General features: G+C 50.3%; 1 protein-coding gene across 1 annotated transcript in view; it reads left to right on the top strand.

The window, feature by feature from the left end:
• LOC135827157 (hemicentin-2-like) overlaps positions 1-17043 on the top strand; it is a gene marked incomplete in the record, with an annotated part of 33540 nt that extends 16497 nt beyond the window's left edge. The window contains 4 exon segments of the mRNA XM_065339684.1: positions 10234-10512; positions 11947-12285; positions 15688-15990; positions 16748-17043. Of these exon segments, the coding sequence (XP_065195756.1) occupies positions 10234-10512; positions 11947-12285; positions 15688-15990; positions 16748-17043 (1217 nt within the window).
• Between the last annotated feature and the right edge of the window lie 7957 nt (positions 17044-25000).

Here is a 25000-nt window from a genome sequence, read left to right as displayed (position 1 = left end):
TCCTTTTTCGCGAAGTGTGCTTATACCCGAAGTCTCATTATATGTATTACAGTTGGAAGGGACTTTGCTCTGGGCATGGAAATTCTGTCGTTATTCTCGAATTGTCGTTATATCCGCAGTCGTTATATCCGCAGTCTTTATACCCGCAGTCGTTATATCCGCAGTCGTTATTAGCGACGTTGACTGTATGTAGAAGTGACTTATGGGCTGATTTTTTGTACCCTGGGTTAAGTTACTCTAAACGATGTGGGGGGGGGGGGTTCTCCTGGGCTGCCCGCAGCAGTTGCCCTTAGGGCTGGGCCGATTTATGCCCCCTCGACTATGGCATCGTTGGGCGAGGCCGCGCTTTGTATCAGCAGGTCAAGGCCGCGATTTCGATTGCGAGATATGTAGACCAAGAAGCACACAAAAGGCACAACGGAGGTTTACAGGATTGTCGCAACTCAGAGTTTCTTGCTCAATTAAATCATGAGGCGACTCCGCTGGCAGAAGGAAGTTTTACTCCTTCTAAGCAAGAAGCACGTAGAACTGCCATATCTGTGGGCAAAGCCATGCCGTTCACGTACGGTTAATCGGGTATGTACTCCGAGTATAACCGTGTGCCGTGCTCGACTGCTCCCTGATACCAGCCATGGCTGCTGGTCTTATAGATGGGTTACAGGCTTAATTTCTCGAGTGGAACAACTTCACTATACATGTACTTGATCATGTGATGTCTACTTTGAAGTATGACTTGTACGTACAATGGCACTGTGCTCATGAAGAACGTGTTATGTGAAAATCAGGGTACTGTGGAACTCAGGCTAATGCAAAACACCACAGGGTTCGTCATGTCACTGCCCAGGTCGCAGTTAGAGCCTGCTCCAAATACAGTGAAACCTGTCTAAGGAGACTGTCAAACAACCGTCCAAATGTGGTCTCCTAGTCCTTGCTCAGGTGGTCTCCTTTTCCAGGTTCGTTTGACTGGAACAAACCTCTTTTGGTCCTTGATGAAGGTTTTTCTTTCTTTTCTAGGACAGGTGGTTTGCCTTGTCATAGTGATTGTCCTGGCAAGTCTTACTGTCATCATGGTACCCAACTCCCAGTACGAATGTACATGACTGATTGTTGTAAACCACCAGTTCTCAATTGGGAAAGGCCTTCGCGCTTATGGCATTGTATTCGTTGAAATGTTGTATTTCGACTCCGCCGTACCGCTGATGTTGCTGCATGGCATACGCTATATGCGTTGTGTGCGTTTTGCTGTATACGCTGTTATGTCCAGTTTTATCTGCTTATGTTTTGCATGTACGCTGTTTTTGCATGCTATAAATAGCTGGTGTTATTAGTGTTCATTGTTAATTATCAGATGAAGTGAAATATACTGTGTAAAGGAAAAGAGTTGTCCTCGTGCCGTGTGGTCGTACGATCCTGACAATTTAGAGAATCTTGCAGGGTTCACAACATTTGGCGACCACGCCAGGATAGGAGCGAGCATGGCAGAGGAACTATGGAACAATTTGGAAGCCAGCTTTATCGACAATGGAGAGCGGTTAGGATTAGAAGGCGAGTTGTTGAAGGTACATGTGGAGCAGAGGCTCCAACAGTACGCGGAGCGTGAGGAGCGCAGTGCCAGACGGCGAGAGGAGGCGCTCCGCACCGAGTTTGCCAAAACACTAAAGGAGATTAACGAGCGCATCGCCAATGCGCAGGAGGGTGAGGGTAAAGCCACGATGGGAGGTACAGAGGAATCTCCCAGTCACAGCGGTGGGCGTCAACCGGTGATGAAAATCCCCTCATATGATGGAACGCAGCCATTGGAGCGTTATCTTGACCTGTTCGAGGACATCTGTTCCAAGAACGAGTTCGAAGAAAGCGAATGGCTGCTGCGACTGCGCATCGCGCTAGCGGGTAGCAAAGCGGAGAGGATATGTATTGGATGCAATAATTACGAGGAAGCAAAACGAGAGTTGCTTGCCTCGCTCGGAAAGACTCCGGATAAAGCGTGGAAGACATTGCTGACAGGCAAGCAGCGGTCAGATGAGTCGTTTCATCAATACGTTGTCCGTGTTTGCCGAGAGGTAGAGGTGTGGGCCACACTCGCTATGGCAGAAGATGGCGAGGTGGACACCAAGTATAGCGCCGATATAGGAAAAATGTCCCCGGTGCTGCAAGCAATGGCAAAGCAGGTAATCTTGGAGCAATGCGGACCTGAGATGAAGACGTACCTGGTCGAACGGCAGTGCTACGGGATGTCACTGCGCCAGGTACAGGAGCACGGCGCGTCTTACCAGGTCGCGCACGGACGACAGGGTGATACTGCCAGGAAGTCAGTAGAACGATCCGTGCCAAGGCCCACGGCGTCGGCACAGTGCATGGCGATATCGGTCGCAGATGCAGAGAAGCAGCTAAAGTCGCTGCCACAGGAAGGGAGAAAGGGTTTTCTGCAGCGAGAGAGACTCTGCTGGAACTGCCTTAAGTATGGCCATATGGCCAGAGAATGTCGGTCAGGCTCGAGATGCACGAAATGCCAGAGGAAACACCACCTGCTAATACATGATGTGTTGGATAGAGCAGGTTACAGCCGGGAGAAACCGATTGAGATAGTTACGGAGAAGAATGTTGGGTCGTGCTGTCTACACTCGCCAAGTGTGCGGCTCATGACCGGAGTGGCACGAGTTGAGGGAAGAACTCGAAACGCGAAGGTTCGCGTGTTCCTGGACTCGGGTGCTGAGGCGTCATTCGTGACTGCAGCGTTGGTGTCAGCAATCGATGCAGAACACGTTGGGGTTGAAAATGTAGAGGTGAAGCCGTTCGGCGCGGAACCAACCCAACAGCGCATGGATAAGTACGCCATCACGATCCAGGGTAGCTCCGCTAGCATTCGGGTACGCGCGTTCGTGAAACCCACGCTTGAGCTGGACTTGAAGTGCGCAAGTCCGCAGACCATTGCGCAGTGGCACAGTTGGGGAGTAGAGCTGAGTGACAAGCCTCAACAAGGGACATCAGACGAAATACATATGCTGATTGGTGCAGACTATATCAACGCGGTACTGCACAGCAAGAAGGAAGTTAATGGTGAGACGGTGTGGAACACAGAGATAGGTAATGTATTATCTGGTCCAGCGTCTGCAACAAGTCGAAACAGTCAGCCGGTGACCGTGTCATGTGTCACAGCCCACATTGAACAACTATGGCAGTTGGATGAACCTCCAGAACAACATCAGCACCTGCCATCGTTCCCGCTATGTCGCCAGGGCAGCAAGTACCAAGTGGGTCTCTTGTGGCGAAATGAGCGTCGCCCAACGGATAACTTTGCTCAAGCTAGAGTCATCGCAACGCGGCTTCTTGAAAAGCTGAAGAGGAATGGGAAGCGTGCGCTCTATGATGATGTGCTGATCAGGGAGTACCGCGAGCTTGGAGCAATTGAGCTGGAGCCATGTGAGAGCGATGCCGGGTACTATGTACCGCATCATGGTGTATTCCGCGAGCACGCTGCAACCACGAAGTTAAGAGTGGTGTTTAATGCCTCGGCGACGGCTCCAGATGGCAAGTCGTTGAACGACATGGTTGACCCTGGACCGTCGCTATTGCCGAGTCTCGCAGGTATGCTATTACGGTTCCGTGAATATAAGAGCGCGCTGCAAGCGGACATCCGCAAGGCTTTCTTCATGGTCGCGGTTAATCCCGAAGACCGTCCGCACCTGCGTTTCTTGTGGCCCGGTCGAAGCAACAGCGATGAACTGTTAACCTGGAGGCTAACGAAACTGCCATTTGGCGTAAACTGCTCGCCGTACATGCTTACTGCGGTGATTCAGCATCACTTGAAGGAGCTACGGGCGTTGTCTGCACCCAAAGAGCGAGATCGTATTGATCTCTTGCTCACGAGTTTCTACGTTGACGATTTGGTCTCTAGTGTCTCAATTGCCAAGGAGATGCAAGAGTTCAGCGTGCGTGTGCTTACGGATGCTGGCATGGAGTTACGCAAGTGGCGAGGCAACGAAATCCCGTGCGATCCAGAGGCCGGAGATAAAGTCCTCGGTCTGAAATGGAAAACCAGTGATGACTTGCTCAGCATAGCAGCGCTAGGCGAGTCCGATAGGCCGTCTGTTTGGACCCGGAGATCCCTCCTCAAGTGTGTTGCATCAGTGTTTGATCCGCTAGGTCTAGCAGCACCGGCAGTTGTGCCGGGAAAGATACTGCTACAGCAAGCCTGGAAAGTCGGAGGCGACTGGGATGATATGTTGCCTGATGGCATCGCAGCCGCATGTGCGCAATGGTGGGGAGAGTTGGCCGAAGTGGTGAGCATTGACATACCACGTTGGATTTGCTGCAATCTTGACACGCCGATTGCGCTTCATGCCTTCGCCGATGCCAGTGAGAAAGCGTTTGGATGTTGTTTGTATGCAGTCGTCAATGGACAGTCGCACTTGGTATTTGCCAAGGCCAAAGTGGCACCTGTGTCTCCGCCCACGTTAGCCCGCCTTGAGTTACAAGCAGTATGTCTAGCGGCTCGCTACGCTGAGTTTGTGGTGAAGGAGCTGCGTGTGACCGTCACGCAAGTCTATGGCTGGACTGACAGTCTCACTACCGTTCATTGGATCAGTAATCCATCATATAAATGGAAAACATTTGTGGCTAACCGCGTCAGTCAAGTCCAAGAGATATCGAAGAAGGTCGGCATTGTGTGGAACCATTGCCCGGGCCTTCACAACCCAGCAGATTTACCGTCGCATGGGAGTAGTGCACAGCAGATCCGTAGTCCGTTCTGGAGGGGCGGACCAACCTGGATCACGGAGCCCAATGACTGGCCCACCGCATCCTCAACCGCAGCTACAGATGAGTCCAGTGTAGAAGTACGAGTGTCAGCCACCACCTGTAGTCGAGAATCTGATAAGGAATGGTGGCTATGATTCAGTAAATGGTCGAGGGCACAGGGCATGGTGACTCGGATGTTGCAGTGGAAGCACACTGAGCCTCGTGCTGAACTCTATTTTGCAGCAGACAACGTATTGTACCGCATCGTTCAAGCCGCATGTTTCGCTGAGGATCTTGAGCTGATCAAGCAAGGTCAACCAGTGAAGCCTGGGTCGAAGGTGTATCAGCTTGCACCGTTTCTGGATGAGCATGGAGTGCTCAGAGCCGGGGGACGACTTCAGCACAGCGAGTTGGCGTATGGAGCCAAGCACCCAGTCCTGTTAGGCAAACATCATCTGACCGAGTTGCTGTTGGAGAAAATGCATGTTGAAAGGATGCACCAAGGTGTAGAAGGAGTCTTGTCGTTCATCCGTCAGAAATTTTGGATCATCGGTGGTTGACGGGCGCTACGCAACATTACTCAGCGATGTGTTACATGCCGCCGCTACAAGGCTAAGGCTGCCTCAGAAGTCTGCCCGCCGCTGCCGGAAGACCGAGTTGTTCACGAGAGGCCGTTCGCAACTACCGGCATCGACTATGCTGGTCCGTTGTACGTGCGCCGTGGTGAGTCATCTCCGAAGGTATGGATAGCATTGTTTGTGTGTGCCACCACCAGAGCAGTTCACTTGGAGGTGGTCGATAGTTTAAGTACCGAGTCATTCTTGATGGCATTTCGGAAGTTTGTCGCGAGACGTAGTTTGCCGTCTCGGATCAGGTCTGACAACGCTACAACGTTCAAGGCGGCATCTGACAAACTGAGTGTACCATGGATGTTCAATCCTCCAGCTGCACCATGGCATGGAGGCTTCTATGAGCGAATGGTTGGTACAGTGAAGAGTGCCTTGAAAAAGGTAATGGGAACAGCGTTTCTGAAGGTCCAGGAGCTTGAGACCCTCTTGTATGAGGTTGAAGCAGTGGTGAATAGTCGTCCGCTAACTTATGTGTCTGATAGCCTGGATGAGCCACCAGTAACCCCTGCAATGATGATGGGTAACATCTGGATGTCGTCAGAGAAGCCAGCAGGTACCCTGGACGCTGCGCAGATGTCATCGAGATTGCGTTACCTCAGTCGGACACTGGAGCATGTCAAGAATCGTTGGGAGGTGGAGTACCTAAGTCAGCTGAACAAGCACCAACAGACCATGTCGCGCCCTTTAGCTATGGGTGATGTTGTCTTTGTTCTCGATGATACCAAGCGCAAACAGTTCTGGCCTTTGGGACGGATCATCGAGTTATTCCCTGGTCGAGATGGTAAGCGTCGTGTTGCCAAGGTTAAGTTGAGTACCAGTACCCTGTTGAGGCCGATCCAAAGGTTAGTGCCATTAGAAGTATCGTCACAGGACGTGGCCCCTGGGCTTGCCGATACCGCTCAACCTGCTATCGTCCCTCAGCAGCCAGCGTATGAACCGTCAGCACCGTTACCACCACCACGGCAGCAGGAGATGACGCGTTCTGGGCGCGTAGTCAGAGCCCCGGATCGTTTTTGACTTGTGTGCATTGTTGTACGGCGGTGAGAAGCCCTTTGGTGGGGAGAATGTTGTAAACCACCAGTTCTCAATTGGGAAAGGCCTTCGCGCTTATGGCATTGTATTCGTTGAAATGTTGTATTTCGACTCCGCCGTACCGCTGATGTTGCTGCATGGCATACCCTATATGCGTTGTGTGCGTTTTGCTGTATACGCTGTTATGTCCAGTTTTATATGCTTATGTTTTGCATGTACGCTGTTTTTGCATGCTATAAATAGCTGGTGTTATTAGTGTTCATTGTTAATTATTCGATGAAGTGAAATATACTGTCTAAAGGAAAAGAGTTGTCCTCGTGCCGTGTGGTCGTACGATCCTGACAATTTAGAGAATCTTAGAGGGTTCACAACAAGGACATAATGGATACGAGTTAAGAGTAACTCTCCATCACTGTAACTGGATACTATACTTTCTGACTGTATATAGTATCATGTTACAGTGATGGAGAGTTACTCTTAACTCGTATCCATATGTCCTTTTCCTTTCTACATTTATTTATGGCTCAACATCCGAGTTTCAAATTATTATTATTATTATTTGAGGGATTTCCCAAAGGCCGAAGCCTAAATCAAGGGGGTCTCCAAGAATAAATAATATAAGTGTACAATACGTGTACAATAGGGTGCAATTTTTAAAGGAAGAAAATATTTAAAGTTTAAAGGAAGAAAATATTAAGTTTAAAGGAAGAAAATATAACTAATGCGCTGAATATTGTATGTCGACAAATTGTTGGCCCTTTCAAATTTCGCCCTCCCAGGGCTAAAGCCCATTTCGGCCGCATCAAATTTTCGGCCTGTACTGTTGCCGCCTGTATACGCTGTCACACTGAGCCTTGCAAAACAAATTTCCGGCCACAACAAATTTTCGGCCAAACATTATCAGGCGGAAAATAGCCGCAAACGAATATGCGCCGAATATTTGTGGCTTACAGCATTCGTTGACTTTCAGTATTTACTTTAGTCTGGAAAATACACCATCTCAGAAACTATTTTACCCTTCGAAGCCCAGCTGGGTTTTCTGATTTCTCAGGAACTCGCACAGCAATGCTTTATAACGGGTGGTCGATTTCAAAATTTTGTAATTCAATCACAAGCCATGGAGTCTCATGATCTTTAGCTCCCTGAAAAGCATGTGACCTCCTCCATCCAAAGATAAAGACTAGACACTAAGCAGAAGCAACAGAAGCGCCTCCAAGTCCCTTGAGCGCAGCTCTATTGCGCTTGAACGAGATATGCCACCCACAGCAACAATTTCCATCCGTTCTTGACTTTCACTCTACACAAAGCAACGATTCAAAGTTCTTCGTGCTGCTGAAGCTCAAGTGGTCATCTTGGTATCCACTGCGCATGGGCTGCTCTGCTATGAGTGGGGGAAACCCCGTGCGCATGCGAGCCCTATTCGGAAATTTTCAAAAAAATTCAAGTTCGGAAGTATGCAACCGCGTCCGATCTTTGCCGCTCGTGTATTTCGCATCGCGCTGCCACAAGTGACACACCGCTGGAAAGTTTATCGTTTGTGAAAAAAAACAAAGAAAGAACTACGAAGATACGAAGATTTGTACAGTGATCTATGCTCAATATCTACAAATTGCGCTTTTGGACGAGCACACTCGTCCTTGGGAAATCACTAGGGACGAGTATACAGTCGTCCCTCTCTAATCCGGCACTTGTTTATCCGGAACCCTTGCCAACCGGCGCACTTTCTGACGAAACCGATTTTTTTCTTTCAATTCCTACATCTTAATCCGGCAATTGAATTCCGCCTCCTGCAGTGACTTTTTGAAACGAATCGCTCAAACTGCACGTAGTTTGATTTCATAATCTGGCAGTCGTGCACTCCTTGCCAGGCCAGGCTTGGCTTGTCCAGAAGACAACGGCAGTCAACCATACTTTCTTATTTTAGCAAGGAGTAGTGTCCTGCCAATTTTCAGGTGTGTGTGTGTGTGTGTGTGTGTGTGTGTGTGTGTGTGTGTGTGTGCGTGTGTGTGCAAGAGTACATGTGAACATGTTCTCTGTTTTACTTTATCACTTTATCACTGTGTATATTCCCGGAGAACAATTGAGAATATAAAGCCGTGCACCAAATACTTGGGTCGACACGGAAAAACCCTGCGCTTTGACGTACATATGATACATGCATGCAATTGGGTAGGGCCGGGTCAGAGGGCAGGATTTCTTAATCCAGCACCCTCGTTAATCCAGCAGAAAACGCCGTAGCAAAAGGTGCCGGATTAGAGAGGGACGACTGTACCGTCTTCCTTGCGCTTCAAAGGGTTACAAGAGAGTCATCATACTACGGGGATAGCTACCAGCCATTGTACATTGTGCAAGAAAGCACCACTCCCTGCTCAACTGACTCACGCTGCTATCTGGTGTTCACGAGGTGTTTGTCGCGCTGGAAACGGAGCGTCTCTGTAAGTTTGTATCCCTGGTGATGTTTGTACCTGGAGAGCACTATACAAGTGGTGCTCTTCAGGCACAATCTTCCTCAGCCTACTCAAGCTCAACTGATGAGGGGCGAATTCCCCGAAACACTGTGTATTGAGCAGGGAGTGGTGCTTTCTTGCAGGTTTGCCGAGTCGAAGGTTCGATGGACTTCTCGTGTGCTCAGGATGGCAGTCGTGAGTCAGTCAAGTGTCAAGTAAAGCCGGCGGAATAGCGCGAGCTCCGGTGTGGGGAGCAAACCTTTCTTACAAATAATAATAATAATAACTTTATTAGGATGACCCAAAGGCTGACCGCCTATCGTGTGGTCCGTCGCATTGAAGGCTGATGGTACAAGAGAGTACAGATTGGGAAAGGGGGGGGGGGGGACTAGGATGGATCAGTACGCTAATAGTATCCAAACGTACACTTATTCTGTCAAACAAGACTACACAACCGCATGCAGGGAGGAATTTACTGTCATGTTTTTGCATAGCAGTTTTTGCTATGCAAAATCTCAATTGTGGCGTAAGCTACAAAGAGCATGGATAGCCTGTACATGTATGTATGGCAGTTTTCTGCGTGCCACTGTGATTTGTGAGTAGCAGTAGATCGATTTTGCGTAGCAAACTGCGATGCGATACCGGATAAATTCATCCTTGCCATGCACTCTTGGGTCAAAGCAGAGTGTCTTATTCTTACAAAGGAAGACGGTCTTATTCTTACGAAGGAAGATGGTCTTATTCTTACGAAGGAAGAGGCTCTTATTCTTAAAATGGAAGACGGTCTTATTCTTACAATGGAAGAGGGCCTTATTCTTACAAAGGAAGACGGTCTTATTCTTGCAAAGCAAGAGGGTCTTATTCTTAGGCCGCGGTCACACCGAGCCCGATTCAGCCGTTCAGCCAGAAAAGCGCTTTTTCGGCTGAGGTTGCCAGGGAAATGGCTGAAAATCAGGGCACCAGCCACTTTCAGCTTGCAGCCCTTTTGGAAGCGCTGAAAAGCTGAAAGTGGCTGAATAATTTTGGCTGAAGTGCAAGAGTGCAAGGGGAGTTGAAGAACTTGAGTTGACGTTTGTTGCAGTCAGGTAGTTTCTTCCCACGTGGAGATTCAAAATTAGGACGTAGTGTGTACGCAAATCACGTATACCAGGCACAGGGGTCATCCTCCAAATAAAGAAAAACCCGGGAAAACCAGCGTCAGCCAGTGCAGTTTTTTAGTGACCGTCAGCTGCCTAGTCGCAAGCCACTTTCAGCGCAAGCCAAAAACGGCTGAACTTGGTGAGACCGCGGCCTAACGAAGGAAGACAGTCTTATTCTTACAAAGCACGAGGGTCGTATTCTCACCAAGGGCTAATGCAACTACAACTGTGTCTTCTGTCTTGTCTCAGCTCCCCCTAAACTACAGCCTGCAAAGCTATCCCTACACAGAAGAGTAGGCGAAAGTGCACTATTTTCTGCTAGGCTTATCAACACTCCATATCCACCGGTGACCGTCGTCTGGACGCGTTGGGAAATCCCAAACAGACTCCCCAGTGGGGCACACATATCCAGTGATGGCTTGGCGTTGAATATCAGCAATTTAACTTACCAGGATACCGGACAATACAGGATAACTGTCAAGAACACGGAGGGAGAGGATTCCCGCAGAGACTATCTAAGAATCTGGAGTAAGTTCTGCAAATTTTAGTTACAATCTAAGGTGAAAAATCTGTGCTACGTACTCTGTTAGACGATTCTGATCAAAGCATCTCAGGCGGTCTCAAAACTTCTTTTTCTCTCTCTCTCACTCACTCACTCTCTCTCCTCTCTCTCTCTCTCTTTCTCTCACTCACTCTCGCTCTCTGTCTCTCTGTCTCCCTCCCTCTGTCTCTCTCTCTCTCTGTCTCTCTTTCTCTCTCTTTCTCTCACTCACTCACTCTCTCTCTCTCTCCCTCTCTCTCTTTCTCTCCCTCTCTCTCTCTCTCTCTCTCTCTCTCTCTCTCTCTCTCTCTCTCTCTCTCTCTCTCTCTCTCTCTCTCTCTCTCTCTCTCTCTCTCTCTCTCTCTCTCTCTCTCTCTCTCTCTCTCTCTCTCTCTCTCTCTCAATCAATCCATCCATCCATCCATAGATCCATCCATCCAACTACTTCAAGTATCCATCTCACGTTCATTTTTGAAATGGTTCTCAGATTTTGAATGCTTTTTTTTGCCTGATAGTGCCCCTAGGCCTTTTTGATTATGCTGAGCTGAAAATCTGATTGTCTCAAATTGGGCACTCATCGGGTCATGCTACTCAGCTCGTCATGATTATGTCTAGGTTTGTATCTGTACGAACGTGTATTGTATTTGACATTCTTCACCTGCTCCCAGCCCCGTGCCATCTCCACACTCAGACAATGGACGACGAGATAACTACATTTGAAAGACTGCGTTTGTGACGAGACGACGCGAACACAACTGGACATGACGAGTTCAAGACGAAGACTGCTTTTCACACCACAGCAACACGCTCATGTACAAAATACCGTAAAGTACTGTTGAAAGTTTGTTCGATTTTCACAGCATGTTACAATGCGAGGACGCGTAGCGCAGCATGTTACAAGGGGAGGACACGTAGTGCAGCATGTTACAATGCGAGGACGTGTAGTGTTCCTGACTACTCGCCTTGTAAACATGCTGTCAAAATCGAAAAACATGTTTTAAAAACTTCCAAGCAAGGCTTCTGTGCGTAGACCAGTACTGTCGTAGTACGTGATTCCGTGTACGTAGTGTGTACGTCGTGTGTACGTCGTGTGTACGCCGTGTGTACGTCGTGTGTACGTCGTGTGTACGTCGTGTGTACGTCGTGCGTACACGGTGTTGGTGCATGCGCGTATTGCTGCGGTGTGAAAAGCAGTCTTCGTCTTGACTTCGTCATGTCTAGGTGTGTTTCCGTAGTCGTCTTGCAATAAACAGTCTTTTCAAATGTAGTTATCGTTGTCTCATTTTATAAGTGTCGAGATGGCACGGCACTGGGAGCAAGTGAAGAAAAGCCAGCTACTACACTACAACCCATGTTTGCCTTAAATTATGCCTATTGACCCTGTCGTTTTGGCTTTGTTGGTTCACTTTCCCCTCTGGCAGTGCCCTTTCGACCAACGCTTGCGAATGGTGGCGGTGCATTCACGTACAGGGAGGGCATCGAGCGGAACTCCATTCGGCTGGAAACTTGCTCTCCACCAGCATCTGTGCCTCTGTTTTCCGAGGTTGATTCTCTTAGGTGGGAGCGCAACCATGTCAATCTTATAGTGCACACCTTTGTGAACGAAAGCCGGACACTGCCGTTGACTTGGCCACGGGGCGGTGCCCTTGCACCCAGTGACACGGGCACATACATTTGTGTGTGGACATGTGTCCCAGATCCGTGGCAAAGGACTGCGAGGAGTATGCCGTCGCTTGATCAAGTGCGCCTACATGTTGTGCGTAAGTTCTCAGTAACCTGCAAAGAGTGTACTTTTTTGTGTTATTTTTGTACTACTTTAAAATACAATGCTGTGTTGTGTCCTTTGGGGGGGGGCGGGGGGGGGGGGGGCCGGGGGGGGGGGGGGCGGGGGGGGGCCGGGGGGGGGGGGCGGGGGGGGGGGGGGATGCTGTGTGCTTGTTTGGTCTCTGTGTGACTGTTCTACTTGCAGTGGCGTGGCCGGGTGGATAGGAACGGCTTGGGTGCCGGTGGTAATGTAGTAGTGTGGGGTGGGGGGGGGGGGGGCAGGGTGTTGTGGTGTTGCTGGTCGGGGAGAGGGGGGGGGGGCAGGGTGTTGTGGTGTTGCTGGTCGGGGAGGGGGGGGTAGTGTAGTGGTGGTGATGATGGGGTGTGTGTGGGGGGTGTGTGTGGGGGGGGGGGGTGGAGAACGCTTACCTGTTGTGAAGTTGCAACAAACATCAGCAGCATGTGACAAATACTGCATTTCAGGGAGTATAAGGCGCACTGGAATATACGCCGTACCCCATATTTTGCCACGAAGCACAGACGTCTACCCAATGTATGGCCGTCACTTTGACCGTCGTTGGGTAAGCCACACCGAGTTTTTCGAGTGAATCACCGGTGCAAAAAGCGCGGCCCGTGCTCTGAAAACCGGGTACTGGCACACAGGAACACTCCCTGCACAGGATTCCTAGCGTTGCATTCTCGAGCATGTAAGTCGCCACACCGGAGTGTTCTAACCCGCACCTGGGTTTCCTACCCATCATTTATTGGACGAAGTGAAATTTGAATGGCGTTTTAGAAGTTTTCCTAATGCAGCTCCTGGGAGAATAAAGTTCAATTTGAAGTTGAAGCGTGTATTTACCGCAATATTGCCAGTTGTGTATTTACCACCATATGAATCAATTGTGCAAGTCTGTTGTTTAATTAAAGCTACTTGGCCCGCCAAGTTACAATTGGCGCTCATCTTCGCACTTGATTGTTCGGTGTTCGGCCTGTATCATACCGCATGGAACCACCTATTCACCACCCAAACATAACCATAGACCATTGCATCCGACAACATGGCAGCACAAACCATCACAAATTTGTGATCGGTTTGCTTCAATCTGTTTGACTGGTGCTGCCACCGATGAACACTTCCGTCAGCGCAATAAAACGCTGCAATCTCCGCTCCAGTCCGTAAAATAGGTGAGGATGTTCGCACTTCAGAGCGATGGCGAATACAGTTTCTGCCTTCATTCCAGCTGTCTGGTGGCAAGGATGGTTTTCCGCGGGGAGGTATAGAAAAGCTGAAAAAGCACCTCGCGAGTGTGAATTTGAGTGCTCGCACAGTGCAGCGCCTAGTTTAGAGTTATCACCACCAAATCACTGACGAAGAAACTGGAGCTCATATCGACATCTCCGGAAAGCAAAGACAAATCCAGTGTGTCCGCTGGATGGGCACTCTGAAGCTCACAGAGGACATGGCAAATGAGAAGACCAAAATAAACACCAACTCCTGAGGGAAACTCTCGTGCAAACGACTTGCAGGAAACTTGCAGAAAAGAACTACGACTGCTCCAGCGTCAGTGCGTCACTGGTGCAAGGCGTCAGGTGCAGTACGCACGGGTGCTACATCAAGCGGAAGCTATCACTGCGCTACACGCACCAGCAGCTCGCGTGGGTGCTGGTCGGCAAGTACGACAAGCGCAAGAGGCGATTTGAAAAACTAAAAGTGATGTTAGGCCATGGTAAAAAATAAAGTTGATTCTCAGGTCATGAGCCTGTGAAAATCGGTGCGAGCGAGCGATTTTTTATTTTAATTCCCACAATTTGTTTAATTCCAAAGATAGGGTCACACATGTGTACGTCACAGGTTGTTACGGAGGTAGCCTCAATTGAAGTATTATTCGTTCTCGTTCTGCTTCTTTGAATGTTGCTGAACAGTTTTCCTCTCCATGCTCTGCTAAATCGTTGCCTGCACGCGCCACGTCTAGCGCCTTGTTTCTACGCTAGCACTTAGCACCTTATTCGTCATCACGCGCTCTTCTTATCTACATGTATGTGCTAAGTGTTGGTGTAGAGGCAAGGTGTTAGATGTGGCCGCCGCTCTTGCTATATAGTTCATTGGAGCGTAGGCACAGTTGTTGTTTTTCCAGAGTTCTGCTTGTGATGGTATTCTTCTGAATGGTCATCGAAGTAAATCTGAGTATGGTTCAAGACAGTTAGTTGCCTTTCGAGAATATCTCTGGGTTTATGAGCCACACAGGTTCATAATTAATTTATAATTATTTTATTATTCAGGCCAGGGAGTAGAAAAATACCGGTATTTTACTACTCCCGGATTCATGCCTTTCGCATTGACCGTTTTCATGCACGCATATGCATGCATAGAAATAAAAAAAATCGTCGGTGTGCCACCAAAAATCGATGCGCGCGTACTTGAGAATCAAAGATATTTTTTACCATGGCCTTATGTTGCCTCTTTGCCTCGAACAAGGGCATGCATGGTTGTGATGAAGCCGAGACCGAAGGTCGGCAGAGCATCCCAGACCACGCCACCACTCCCCTTATTCATGGCTCACACATGACATCGACGGGTTTACGTGGCTCTAGTAAAAAAATGAATAAAAAATAATAAAAATTATTTGCGATGAACGGGGATAACACATACAGGCACCACACGGGCAGTCTCACTCAGCTTCTGGGCGGCAACATGACAGGCACGACAGATGACTGCCTTTGAGCGTGATTCGAGACGAGGAGAAGTGGAACAAGCTATGAAACGTGCAGCCGCTGTCCGGATCGAACGTTTTGAGCTCTTCTTCCAGCGATGATAGTGGCGAGGAGGATGTGTAACTTTCTACTTCAGTAGGATTTTCGGCTGAGTTGCCTACTGACATGTAAAATATCATATACATAGCGCTTTCTGATCGTGGCATGCTTCGAATGCTTGTATTGTCATCTTGAGACAAGAGTGAAGATAAGCGGCAATTCCAAGTGTAAGCAATTCTAGTGCAGCTAAAGCTGTGTTCACAACTGGCGCGTGTACGCGTGAAACCACGCGTTTGTGCGTATTTTTGCTGGCTTTTGGGGCGCCATGCGTACGGAAACGCGCCGAAATGGAAATTCCAACATGTTGGAATTTTCAGCGCGTATCAGGCGCGTACCAGCGTGCATGCCAGTCACTTTCACTGGTGGGGTCAAAAAAGTTAGTACTCGAAGGTGTCGTATGCGCTGAATACGACTCGAATTGCTGTTTTTTTTGTGAAAGCCTGAACGCGCGTTTGGGCCCGCATGAACCGCAAGCGTACCGCGTCCACGCGCCAGTTGTGAACACAGCTTTACAGCACCATGCAACATACCAATGTGTTTGGAGTGTTTTTAAACATTTTTTAATCGTTTTTGTTCTTCGTTTCTAGCCGAGCCGCGAGTCATCAAGATCACAAAGAACCAGACGAAGACGTCTCTCAACGTGACCTGCTACGTGAGCGGCGAAGATGTGGTTATACACATTTTACGGGTCCGGGGGGAATTCTACGATGAAACGAATGGAAGAACAGGCTCCCTGCGGGCCACCTACACTCAAGCTAACGGCTATGCGAGCGGGGCGTACCGATGCGCCGTAGAGAGCTTTACTTTCTGTAACACAGCTAGCAACCGCAACACTGTGGAGCGTTGCTACTTACTACCAGCGCTTGCCGACATAGAGGTACCACAATACGGTAAGTAATACCGTAGGCTGTATGGTGAAGAAAGGAGAAGGAGAAAATGTTATGAGTCATGACAAACCGTCCACCAGCGTCACCAGACCTTATACAGTCAGCGAGTGCGACAACATGGCACAAAACTGACGAGGAGTACTGAGACGTTCGAGTTCACCTATGGTATGGAGAGCACTTTGAACTCAGGTAGTGATGGTGCAATGACGTAATTTGTACCATAAACATCCCCACACAGCCACCTGGGCATGGTCGTGTGCCGTGTGTGTGTGGGGGGGGGGGGGGGGGGGCTGAGCAGTGCATTGCTGATCCCAGTGTACTCACGTGCATTACTCATACATTCCATATTTGGCATTGTGTAATGGGCTTATTAAAAAGTGAAAAGAAATGTCTGACTATTCAAGATCTGGTTTAGTTGGTGGACTCTAATGCAGAACCACTGTTTTCACACACACACGCACACACACACACACACACACACACACACACACACACACACACACACACACACACACACACACAGTCACACACATACATACATACATACATACACACACACATGTGCGTGCGCACACGCACATGGACACACGCACACACACACACACACACACACACACACACACACACACACACACACACATACACACACGCACACACGCACACATAGCAAAACGAACGTGACCATTTCTATACAAAGCCTTTTAGAAGAGCGACCCAATTACGGTTCTTTCTGTTTCGCTGTATCATCACTTCTTCTCAGCGGCACCAACGGTGGACACATTCTCAACGCTACACACGGATAAAGAGCCAGGAGACAACGCAACATTTCACATCACCCTCACACGCACACCCTATCCACAGCCAACTGTTGAATGGACACACAACGGATATCCAATCAATGTCACCTCGGGCGGGGTGATATTGTCCAATGATGGCTTGTCATTGAAACTGACCGACTTGAAGCTCGCAGACATGGGTTTTTACACTGTCTCGGTGACGAACGAGGAAGGATCCGCAAATGCAACGTTCTCGATTTACAATCCTGGTATGTTGTAATGCGATTGCCTCTTCCTGTCTACCTCACTGTCGGTGTACTTGTCTGTCTGTCTGTCTTTATGTCTGTATGTCTGTATGTCTGTCTGTCTGTATGTCTGTATGTATGTATGTATGTATGTATGTATGTATGTATGTATGTCTGTTTTGCCACCATTTCAAGCATTATTGTCTTGTTTCATATTCTGTCCGTCTGTCATAATTATCACAAAAGATAACCAAGCATTCAAACGAAGAAGACAACATTGATCTTGACATCGTGTCAAAACTGTGATCATGAAGAAGACACGGAATCTTCAAAAATATCTTTCACCGATAAAGGTCTTCAGTTGTTGAAAAGTTCCACTATCTTCTGTTCTATCTGTTGGATATCTTAGCTGGATGCAGCTTGTGCTTTCGCTGGGTATCTCTCCGTATTTCTCTTTATGTGTCTGATGGTCACATGGAAGAGTGAATGCTGTAAGTCGACAAAATTTCGGCCCATTCAAATTTCGGCCTCCCAGGGCTAAAATCCATTTCAGCCGCATCAAATTTTCGGCCTGTACTGCTGCCGCCTGTACACACTGTCACACTGAAACTTGCAAAACAAAAGTTCGGCCGCAACAAATTTTCGTCCAAACATGATCAGGCCGAAAATAGCCGAAAATAAATATGAGCCGAATATGTGTTGACTTAAGCTGTGTTCACAACTGGCGCGTGGACGCGGTACGCTTGCGGTTCATGCGTGCCCAAACGCGCGCTCAAGCTTTCACAAAAAAAAAACAGCTACCCAGTCGTATTTAGCGCGTGCGACACCTTTGAGTACTAATTTCTTTGACCCCGCCAGTCAAAGTGACTGGCATGTACGCTGGTACGCGCTGAAAATTCCAACATGTTGGAATTTCCATTTCGGCGCGTTTCCGTACGCATGGCGCCCCAAAAGCCAGCAAAAATACGCACAAACGCGTGGTTTCACGCGTACACGCGCCAGTTGTGAACACAGCTTTACAGTAGCCGTGCCGCATACTGCGCGCAAGACTTGACACAGGTCCACCGTCGTTAATAGACAACTCGAGGGGGGGGGGGGGGCTGGTTTCAAATTGTTTGTCCTATACTGTTCTGTTAGGTGCCTCCTCCTGTACAGTCTTACCTACAACCTTTCCTAAGCTGGCCGGCTTGCATGCACCCGTACTACGTCATACCCACCTTCGTTCCATTTGGCTGGGTAGCCACTTGAGCGCCCATGTTTGCCATAGCTACCCAGGCCCTTTATATTGCGTTGTTTCTCAGTCGAGCTCTCTCTCTCTTCAATAATCTCGCTCTCGTCAATAATCATAATGTGGTCGTAGTAGTTCGTCTTCGTCTCCGTCTCTTCGTCTACCCTAATAAATGTCGTTCCACCTACCTGTCCCGTTGTGAATTGTGTCTGGAGAATATTGAGTCTAATTCATACTCAACAGTTCTGTAAGGTCATGTCAGTATTTTAACTAGGGCTGAGTCGGGTAGCATTTTCTTTGGGTATCGGGTCCGGGTAGTTTTCCACGGGTAGCACGGGTACCCGATCAGGTAATGTTTCCATGGTAAGACCACAATGCACACCGGCCCCTTCCCTTGCGCATTGGGTAGACATGCGTGAATTATTTGTACACGTGCACTGTACATGATGTCATTTGCGACCTCGGGTTTTCAGGTACTATTCGGTACCCGACTACCCGAGGTCCTCACGGGTAGCACGGGTACCCGACTACCCGTGCACACCACTAATTTTAACGTCAATTAAAGTGAACGATCTCCGGATTTTCGTGGGTTAGCATGGTGACATTACGCTCATGCTTACACAGCTCGTTTGGTTGCAACTTGTTCAATCTTAAAACTTGTTTCCTTGTTCAAGTAAAGTATGAGTGTCACCCTGAAGCCATTCTGTGTGAACTCAAAGTTGTTGTAAGTTTCGCATTCAAACACACACACCATTAGCACAGGTTGGGTATCCTTGAACGTCTTCGTTGCCATATCTTCAGAAGGATTTACTGGCAAAGGTAATTCAACGAGTAACACAATAATTATAAATACTCCAAATGACGCGAGGTGAAATAATAGTCTTTCTGATGGCAACAAAAACGTTTAAGGATTCCTAACCCCTGCCAATGGTGTGTGTATATATGAATACGAAACTTTTTGAATTCTTTATTCTCACGATGGCACCATCGCCAATAAGAGATAAGTTTATGAGAAGGTACTTGCCTTGTTTATTGCGCTGATTTCACTTCTATCTCCACGAAAACTGTTTAATTATTCTGTTTCCCGTATATTGTCATTCCTCCCCAGAAAAACCCGTTGTGGATACATTCTCAGACTTAAACATCACAAGAGTGACCGGCCAAGACACGGCTTTCTACGTCACCCTGAACCACACAATCTATCCAAAGCCAACTATCACGTGGTCACACAACGGATCTCCAGTCAATACCACTGTGGACAGGGTGCAATTGTCCAGGGATGGCTTGATGCTGAGATTGACCAACCTGATGCCCTCGGACATGGGAGCATACACAATCTTGCTGTGGAACAGGTTTGGCTTGGAAACTGTGACGTTCGACTTAGATGTTCAAGGTATAACTTGATACACCTACTTGATTTTTACTGCCTGTTTATCTGTGTGTCTGGGGGTGTGTATGTCTGGGTGTCTATGTGTGTGTGTGTGTGTGTGTGTGTGTGTGTGTGTGTGTGTGTGTGTGTGTGTGTGTGTGTGCGTGCATGCGTGCGTGTGTGTGTGCGTGCGTGCGTGCGTGTGTGTGTGTGTGTGTGTGTGTGTCTGTCTGTCTGTCAGTCTGTCAGTCTATCTTTCTGCCTGTCTGCCTGTCTGTCTGCCTGCCTGCCTGTCCGCCCGCCCGCCTGCCTTGGCTTAGACTTGCAATAGTGGGAAAACACGTTGCATTAGCCGACCTGAGAGCTACGGGGAGGGGGTACTACTTAAACACAAGTGACATTCTCGGCCAGATACGGCTCTTCGCTCTTCGCTCCCAGAACTGTAGAAAGCCCGCTCAGACGGTGCACATCAAGTGGTTGCACACGAGGACCCTATGGCTGGCTTAGACGTGCAGTAGTGGCAACGCGTGTGGCATTTGCTGAACACCAAGCAACTGGCTCACCGCTTACAGTGAAGTGACATTCTGGCAGATACAGCTCGAGTCCCCGTCCGCAGTAATTTATTTTATGTTATTTCATTCCAAGCAATACATGGCTGGGGTAGCCAATGGCCACTTTGCGTGGCGATTGCAGGGTTTTTTATAGCCAACCACATACTGGTCGGCTGCACCACAGGCCTACAGACGTGCAGGCATGAGCTGATTGTAAAGTAACTGGTGGTGTTAATGGATGTTATTGTTTTGGGTGTATCGCACAGCAACCATCCAGGTCCGACAACAACAGAACTACACACACCGAAAAGGCTTCTACTTCATTTCGTGCAAACAAACTCCTAACTAACGAAAACCAGAACCAGCATGATCAGTTCTTCGCATGCGTACCTGAGGGGCCCGCATGCTCGGAGTGTAAAGACCACATGACGGGCGTGAACACGTGTCGCAACGGCACGTGCATGCATACAAGTAAAGTGCGTAAAAGAGTTCATACTACATCTCCCCCCTCCGGGGAACTAGAGGAACTAAAGATGGGAAAGTGAAAAACATGCGGAACGGTAGAAACAATACTGAGTAAGACGGCGGGCCAATACACATGAGAGAACAAGAACTCTTGCAATGCGTTATGATTGAGCGACCCGGAAACAGGAGGTTGAGAGTAGCGTCCTAATCCAGGATCGCCCAACCAGAGCGTGAGGAGTCAAAGCCTAGTATTCAGCCGCGTAAAGGTACTACTTCGAAGTAGCAATAGGAATAGAGAGAAAGCGAGAGAAAGACAGACACATATCGGCACGCACACACAAACGCACGTGCATACGTGCTCGAACACACAGTGAGAAAGTGACAGGAAGAGAGAGAGAGTCAGATAGCGATCAGGTGATGCCGGGTTCGTCGTACTTGTCCGGATGACAACTGGATTATGTAGGATCGGGGTTCAGCTGATCTTGCTACCACTGTACCCCTCTCCCGGCGACCTGGAGTCGAGACATCGATCACGGCCGCGCCTGGGGGGAGAGCGGGCAGGATAGTCGCTCTGTGCCGCAGGTCGTACTGAGCTCCGGACTTCTGGCGTTGCGCTGTGTCGGCTGCACGGAAGGCATCCGTGTCCACTGAGCAGGGCTGGAGCTGGGCTGACTGTGATGGAACCGGCGTTGCGAGGCGGCGACCCATGAGTAGCTCCGCCGGGCTGTACGGCGCGAAACTGAGGGGTGTCGACCGATATGCCAGCAAGGCATCATATAAGTCAGCTGCTGAGGTGGACTTCTTCAGGAACGCCTTCACGGTGCGGACGGCACGCTCAACCTCGCCGTTTGACTGTGCGTAGTGAGGGCTACCGGCGGAAGCCGGCCCTGGTTGCAAACCGGGCAAACTCAGCGGACGAGAACTGGGGACCGTTGTCCGATCGAAGGACTGCTGGAATGCCATGTCGGGCGAAGATTGAGTGGAGATGGTCGATGATCCGTGCTGATGTCGTGGAAGTGAGGGACGCAATTTCTGGATAGCGGGAATAATAGTCCACCACCACCAGGTACTGAGCGCGGTCGAGCTGGCAGAGGTCCACACCAATGGTGTGCCACGTGCGAGGCGGTGTGGGGTGAGCGAGCAGAGGCTCGACCGGTGGCGGGCGGAAGGCCTTGCAAGTGCTACAATCTTGCACGAGCGCCTTAATGCGTGCGGTGATGCCAGGAAACCAGACTGACACTGTGGCGTGTTGGGTTGTACGGGTGACGCCCTGGTGACCGGCGTGAAGACGCTGAAGAGTATCGGCCACCAAGCACTGGGGAATATAGATCCGGGAGCCTTTCATAATCAGGCCATCGAGCAGGACGAGGTCAGAGCGGACAGGCCAGAACTCACGGAGGGGCTGCGGTACATCGCGGATAGCGGCGGGCCAGCCGTCGAGGATGAGGGTTCGCAGTTGCTGACATGTAGCGTCCTGTTGCTGGGCGTCTCTAATCTGCTGCGTCGGGACGGTCTGATCGGCTAGATTCTCGACTGCGATAGTAGCGAACACGTCACACTCAGCCTGAATGGTGATGTCATCCCGACTCAGGGAGTCGTCTTGAGGGGCGCGTGAGAGAGCGTCGGCGCTGGTGAGGTAGCTCCCTGGAACGTGAATGATCTGGTAGTGATATCGTGCCAGGCGGAGTCGGAAGCGCAGGACTCTCGCTGGGAGATCGTGTAGGCGCTTCGTGCTGAGAAGAGGTACGAGAGGCTTATGATCCGTCTCGATGAGGAAGCACGCCATGCCAAGCAGGTAAGTGTCAAAGCGGGAAACAGCCCAAGTGATCGCGAGAGCTTCCTTTTCGATTTGGGCGTAGTTGCGCTCGGCCGATGTGAGAGACCGGGATGCGCAAGCGACGGGACGCCACTCAACATCTGACGACCGGCGCTGGTAGAGCATGGCCATGAGGCCATAGGACGAGGCGTCGGCAGATAGTTTGGTGTCGTAGTTGGGGTCGTAGCACTGCAGACAGGCTGGCTTGCAGAGCTCTGCCTTGATGTTGTCGAAGGCTGCCTGCTGTGGTTGATCCCAAGTCCATGCGCGACCTTTGGACAACAGCTCTCGCAGTGGCTGGCTGAGGGCGGCGAGATTGGGAGAGAACTTTCCCAGTTGGTTCGCCAGACCCATGAACCTGCGGATGTCTGAGACGGTTTAAGGCTGACGGAAGCGCTGGATAGCAGAGGTCTTGCTGTCACCTGGTTGAATGCCGGCAGCAGTGAGCCGCACTCCCAAGAAGGACAGGTCAGAGGCGGCGAAGTCACACTTCGACGAATTGAGGGTGAGCCCTGCATCCACCAGGCGTCGGAGCACCGCGTAGAGACGACTATCATGCTCGGCACGAGTGCGGCCATGGACGAGGATGTCGTCCATTTGGCAGACCACACCCTCCAGGCCAGCCAGGATCTTCGACATGCGCTGCTGGAATATCTCAGGCGCAGAGGAAATGCCGAACGGCAACTTCGTGTAACAAAACCGACCAGCGGGGGTGATGAAGGTGGTTAGAAGCTGGGAGGGAATGTCCAGCGGGATCTGCCAAAACCCGCTGTTGGCATCGAGCTTCGTGAACACCGTTGAGTCGCCGATTTGGCCAAGAGTTTCGTCTACTGTTGGCAGCTGATGGTGTGACCGTCGGACGGCTTCGTTCAGAGGTTTCAGATCAGCACAGATGCGTACCGTGCCATTGGACTTAGGTGCGGCCACGATTGCAGCACACCAGTCAGTGGGCTCCACGACAGGGCGGATTACACCAAGCTGTTCCATGCGCTGAAGCTCGGTAGCCACTTTAGAGCGGAGCGGCAGTGCGATGTTTCGCGCAGCGTAGAGACACGATGGCTTGGCATCAGGTGAGAGCTCGATGTTGTACGGCTCGTTGAGTGACCCAAGACCAGAGAAGAGTGACGGAAATTCCTGCCGTATGTCTTGTGGGATAGCGTCGCCAGGTGTCGTCAGAGGCAGAGGTTCTGAACCGGCGGGAGCTGAGGAGTAGCTACCCGGCGCATCGTCCGTGGATTGACTGGGCTCCGGAGCGGTCGAAAGAGGTGTAGCGGACGCCGTGTCGCTGGAGAACAAACGTTTGATTAGACCAAGAGCGACGGAGTCAGGGCCCCCTAGGAGACATACGCGCAGGCCTCTGGCAACGTACACAGTGCAAGTGTGTGAAGAACCAGAGGTGGGAAAGACGAGCCGCGCGGAGAAGAGGCCCAATGTCTCGAGGTTGGTGTTGGCTGCACTGACGAGAACGTGCCAGCAAGGCTGGAGCTGCGGGGATGTGCTAAGGGAGTTGTAGACCTCCTCGGAGATGACAGACACATCGGCACCGGTGTCGACTTTGAATGGAACGGTAGTGCCATTGATGGTGAGCTGAACCTGCCAGCTGGGAGGGTGTGCGGATACAGCACCAACGTAGATGGGGACCAGATCAATAGATTCCTCAGACACGGAGCTGGGAGAAGCGACGGCATCGGTGCCCGGCGAAGACTCGGCCGATAGCGCACGGGCATGGCGGGATGAGCGGCAGACAGCGCCGTAGTGCCCGCGCTTGTTGCACGTTTTTTCGCGTGCCGGGCAGGCTGAGCGTGCGTGGGATTTGCCTCCGCAGTATCCACAGGCGTTAGAGGTGGAACCACGTTCGGAGGATGTAGGTTTGCCAGACGACCCACGATGCTGGACGGCGTGTACTGTTACTGGAGCACCTCCTAGCGGTGGAGCAGTCCGGCTCAGGTCTGACTGCGCGCGCGCAAACGCGTCAGCCAGCTTGGCCGTGTCAGTAGCACTCACTCGTGGTTGCTCCTGTACAGGCCGGCGCACTTCCGCAGGCAGGGTGGAGAGCAGCTGCTCGCGCACTATCTGGTCAGTCACGAACGGAACATCGATTGTGCCCCCGGACGCAACTGCGTGAGTGATCCATTTTTCGAACAAATCCCTCTGCCGGTGGTGGAGTTCCATGTACGTCTCGCCAGGCGAGGACAAATTTATGGACCTGAACTTCAGGCGATACTCCTCCGCGTCCAATCGGAAACGCGCGAGTACTGCAGTTCTGATGAGAACGAAATCCTTCGAGTCACCCACGGGCAGATTATTGTAAGCACTGCGAGCTTTGCCCTTGAGGTGGGGTACGATCGCCAAGGCTCGCCGATCGGGAGGCACGCCGTAACCAATGAGCAGGCGTTCGGCGGTAAGGAACCAAGCCTCCGCATTGTCGGTGTCCTCCAAAGGCTGTAATTTGGGAAAATTCCCGGGAGAAACCGAAGCCGGAGCGGGAGGCTGACTCGGCTGAGACAGATGCTGAAGTAGAGCAGTCGAAACGGTGGTCTGCTGCTGGAGGTGTTGCTGCTGC

The sequence above is a fragment of the Sycon ciliatum genome, chromosome 11 (assembly GCF_964019385.1).
Source record: "Sycon ciliatum chromosome 11, ocSycCili1.1, whole genome shotgun sequence".
Taxonomy (NCBI): domain Eukaryota; kingdom Metazoa; phylum Porifera; class Calcarea; order Leucosolenida; family Sycettidae; genus Sycon; species Sycon ciliatum.
The sequence above is the reverse complement of the archived record's forward strand: the minus strand, read 5'-3'. Positions and strand labels throughout refer to the sequence as shown.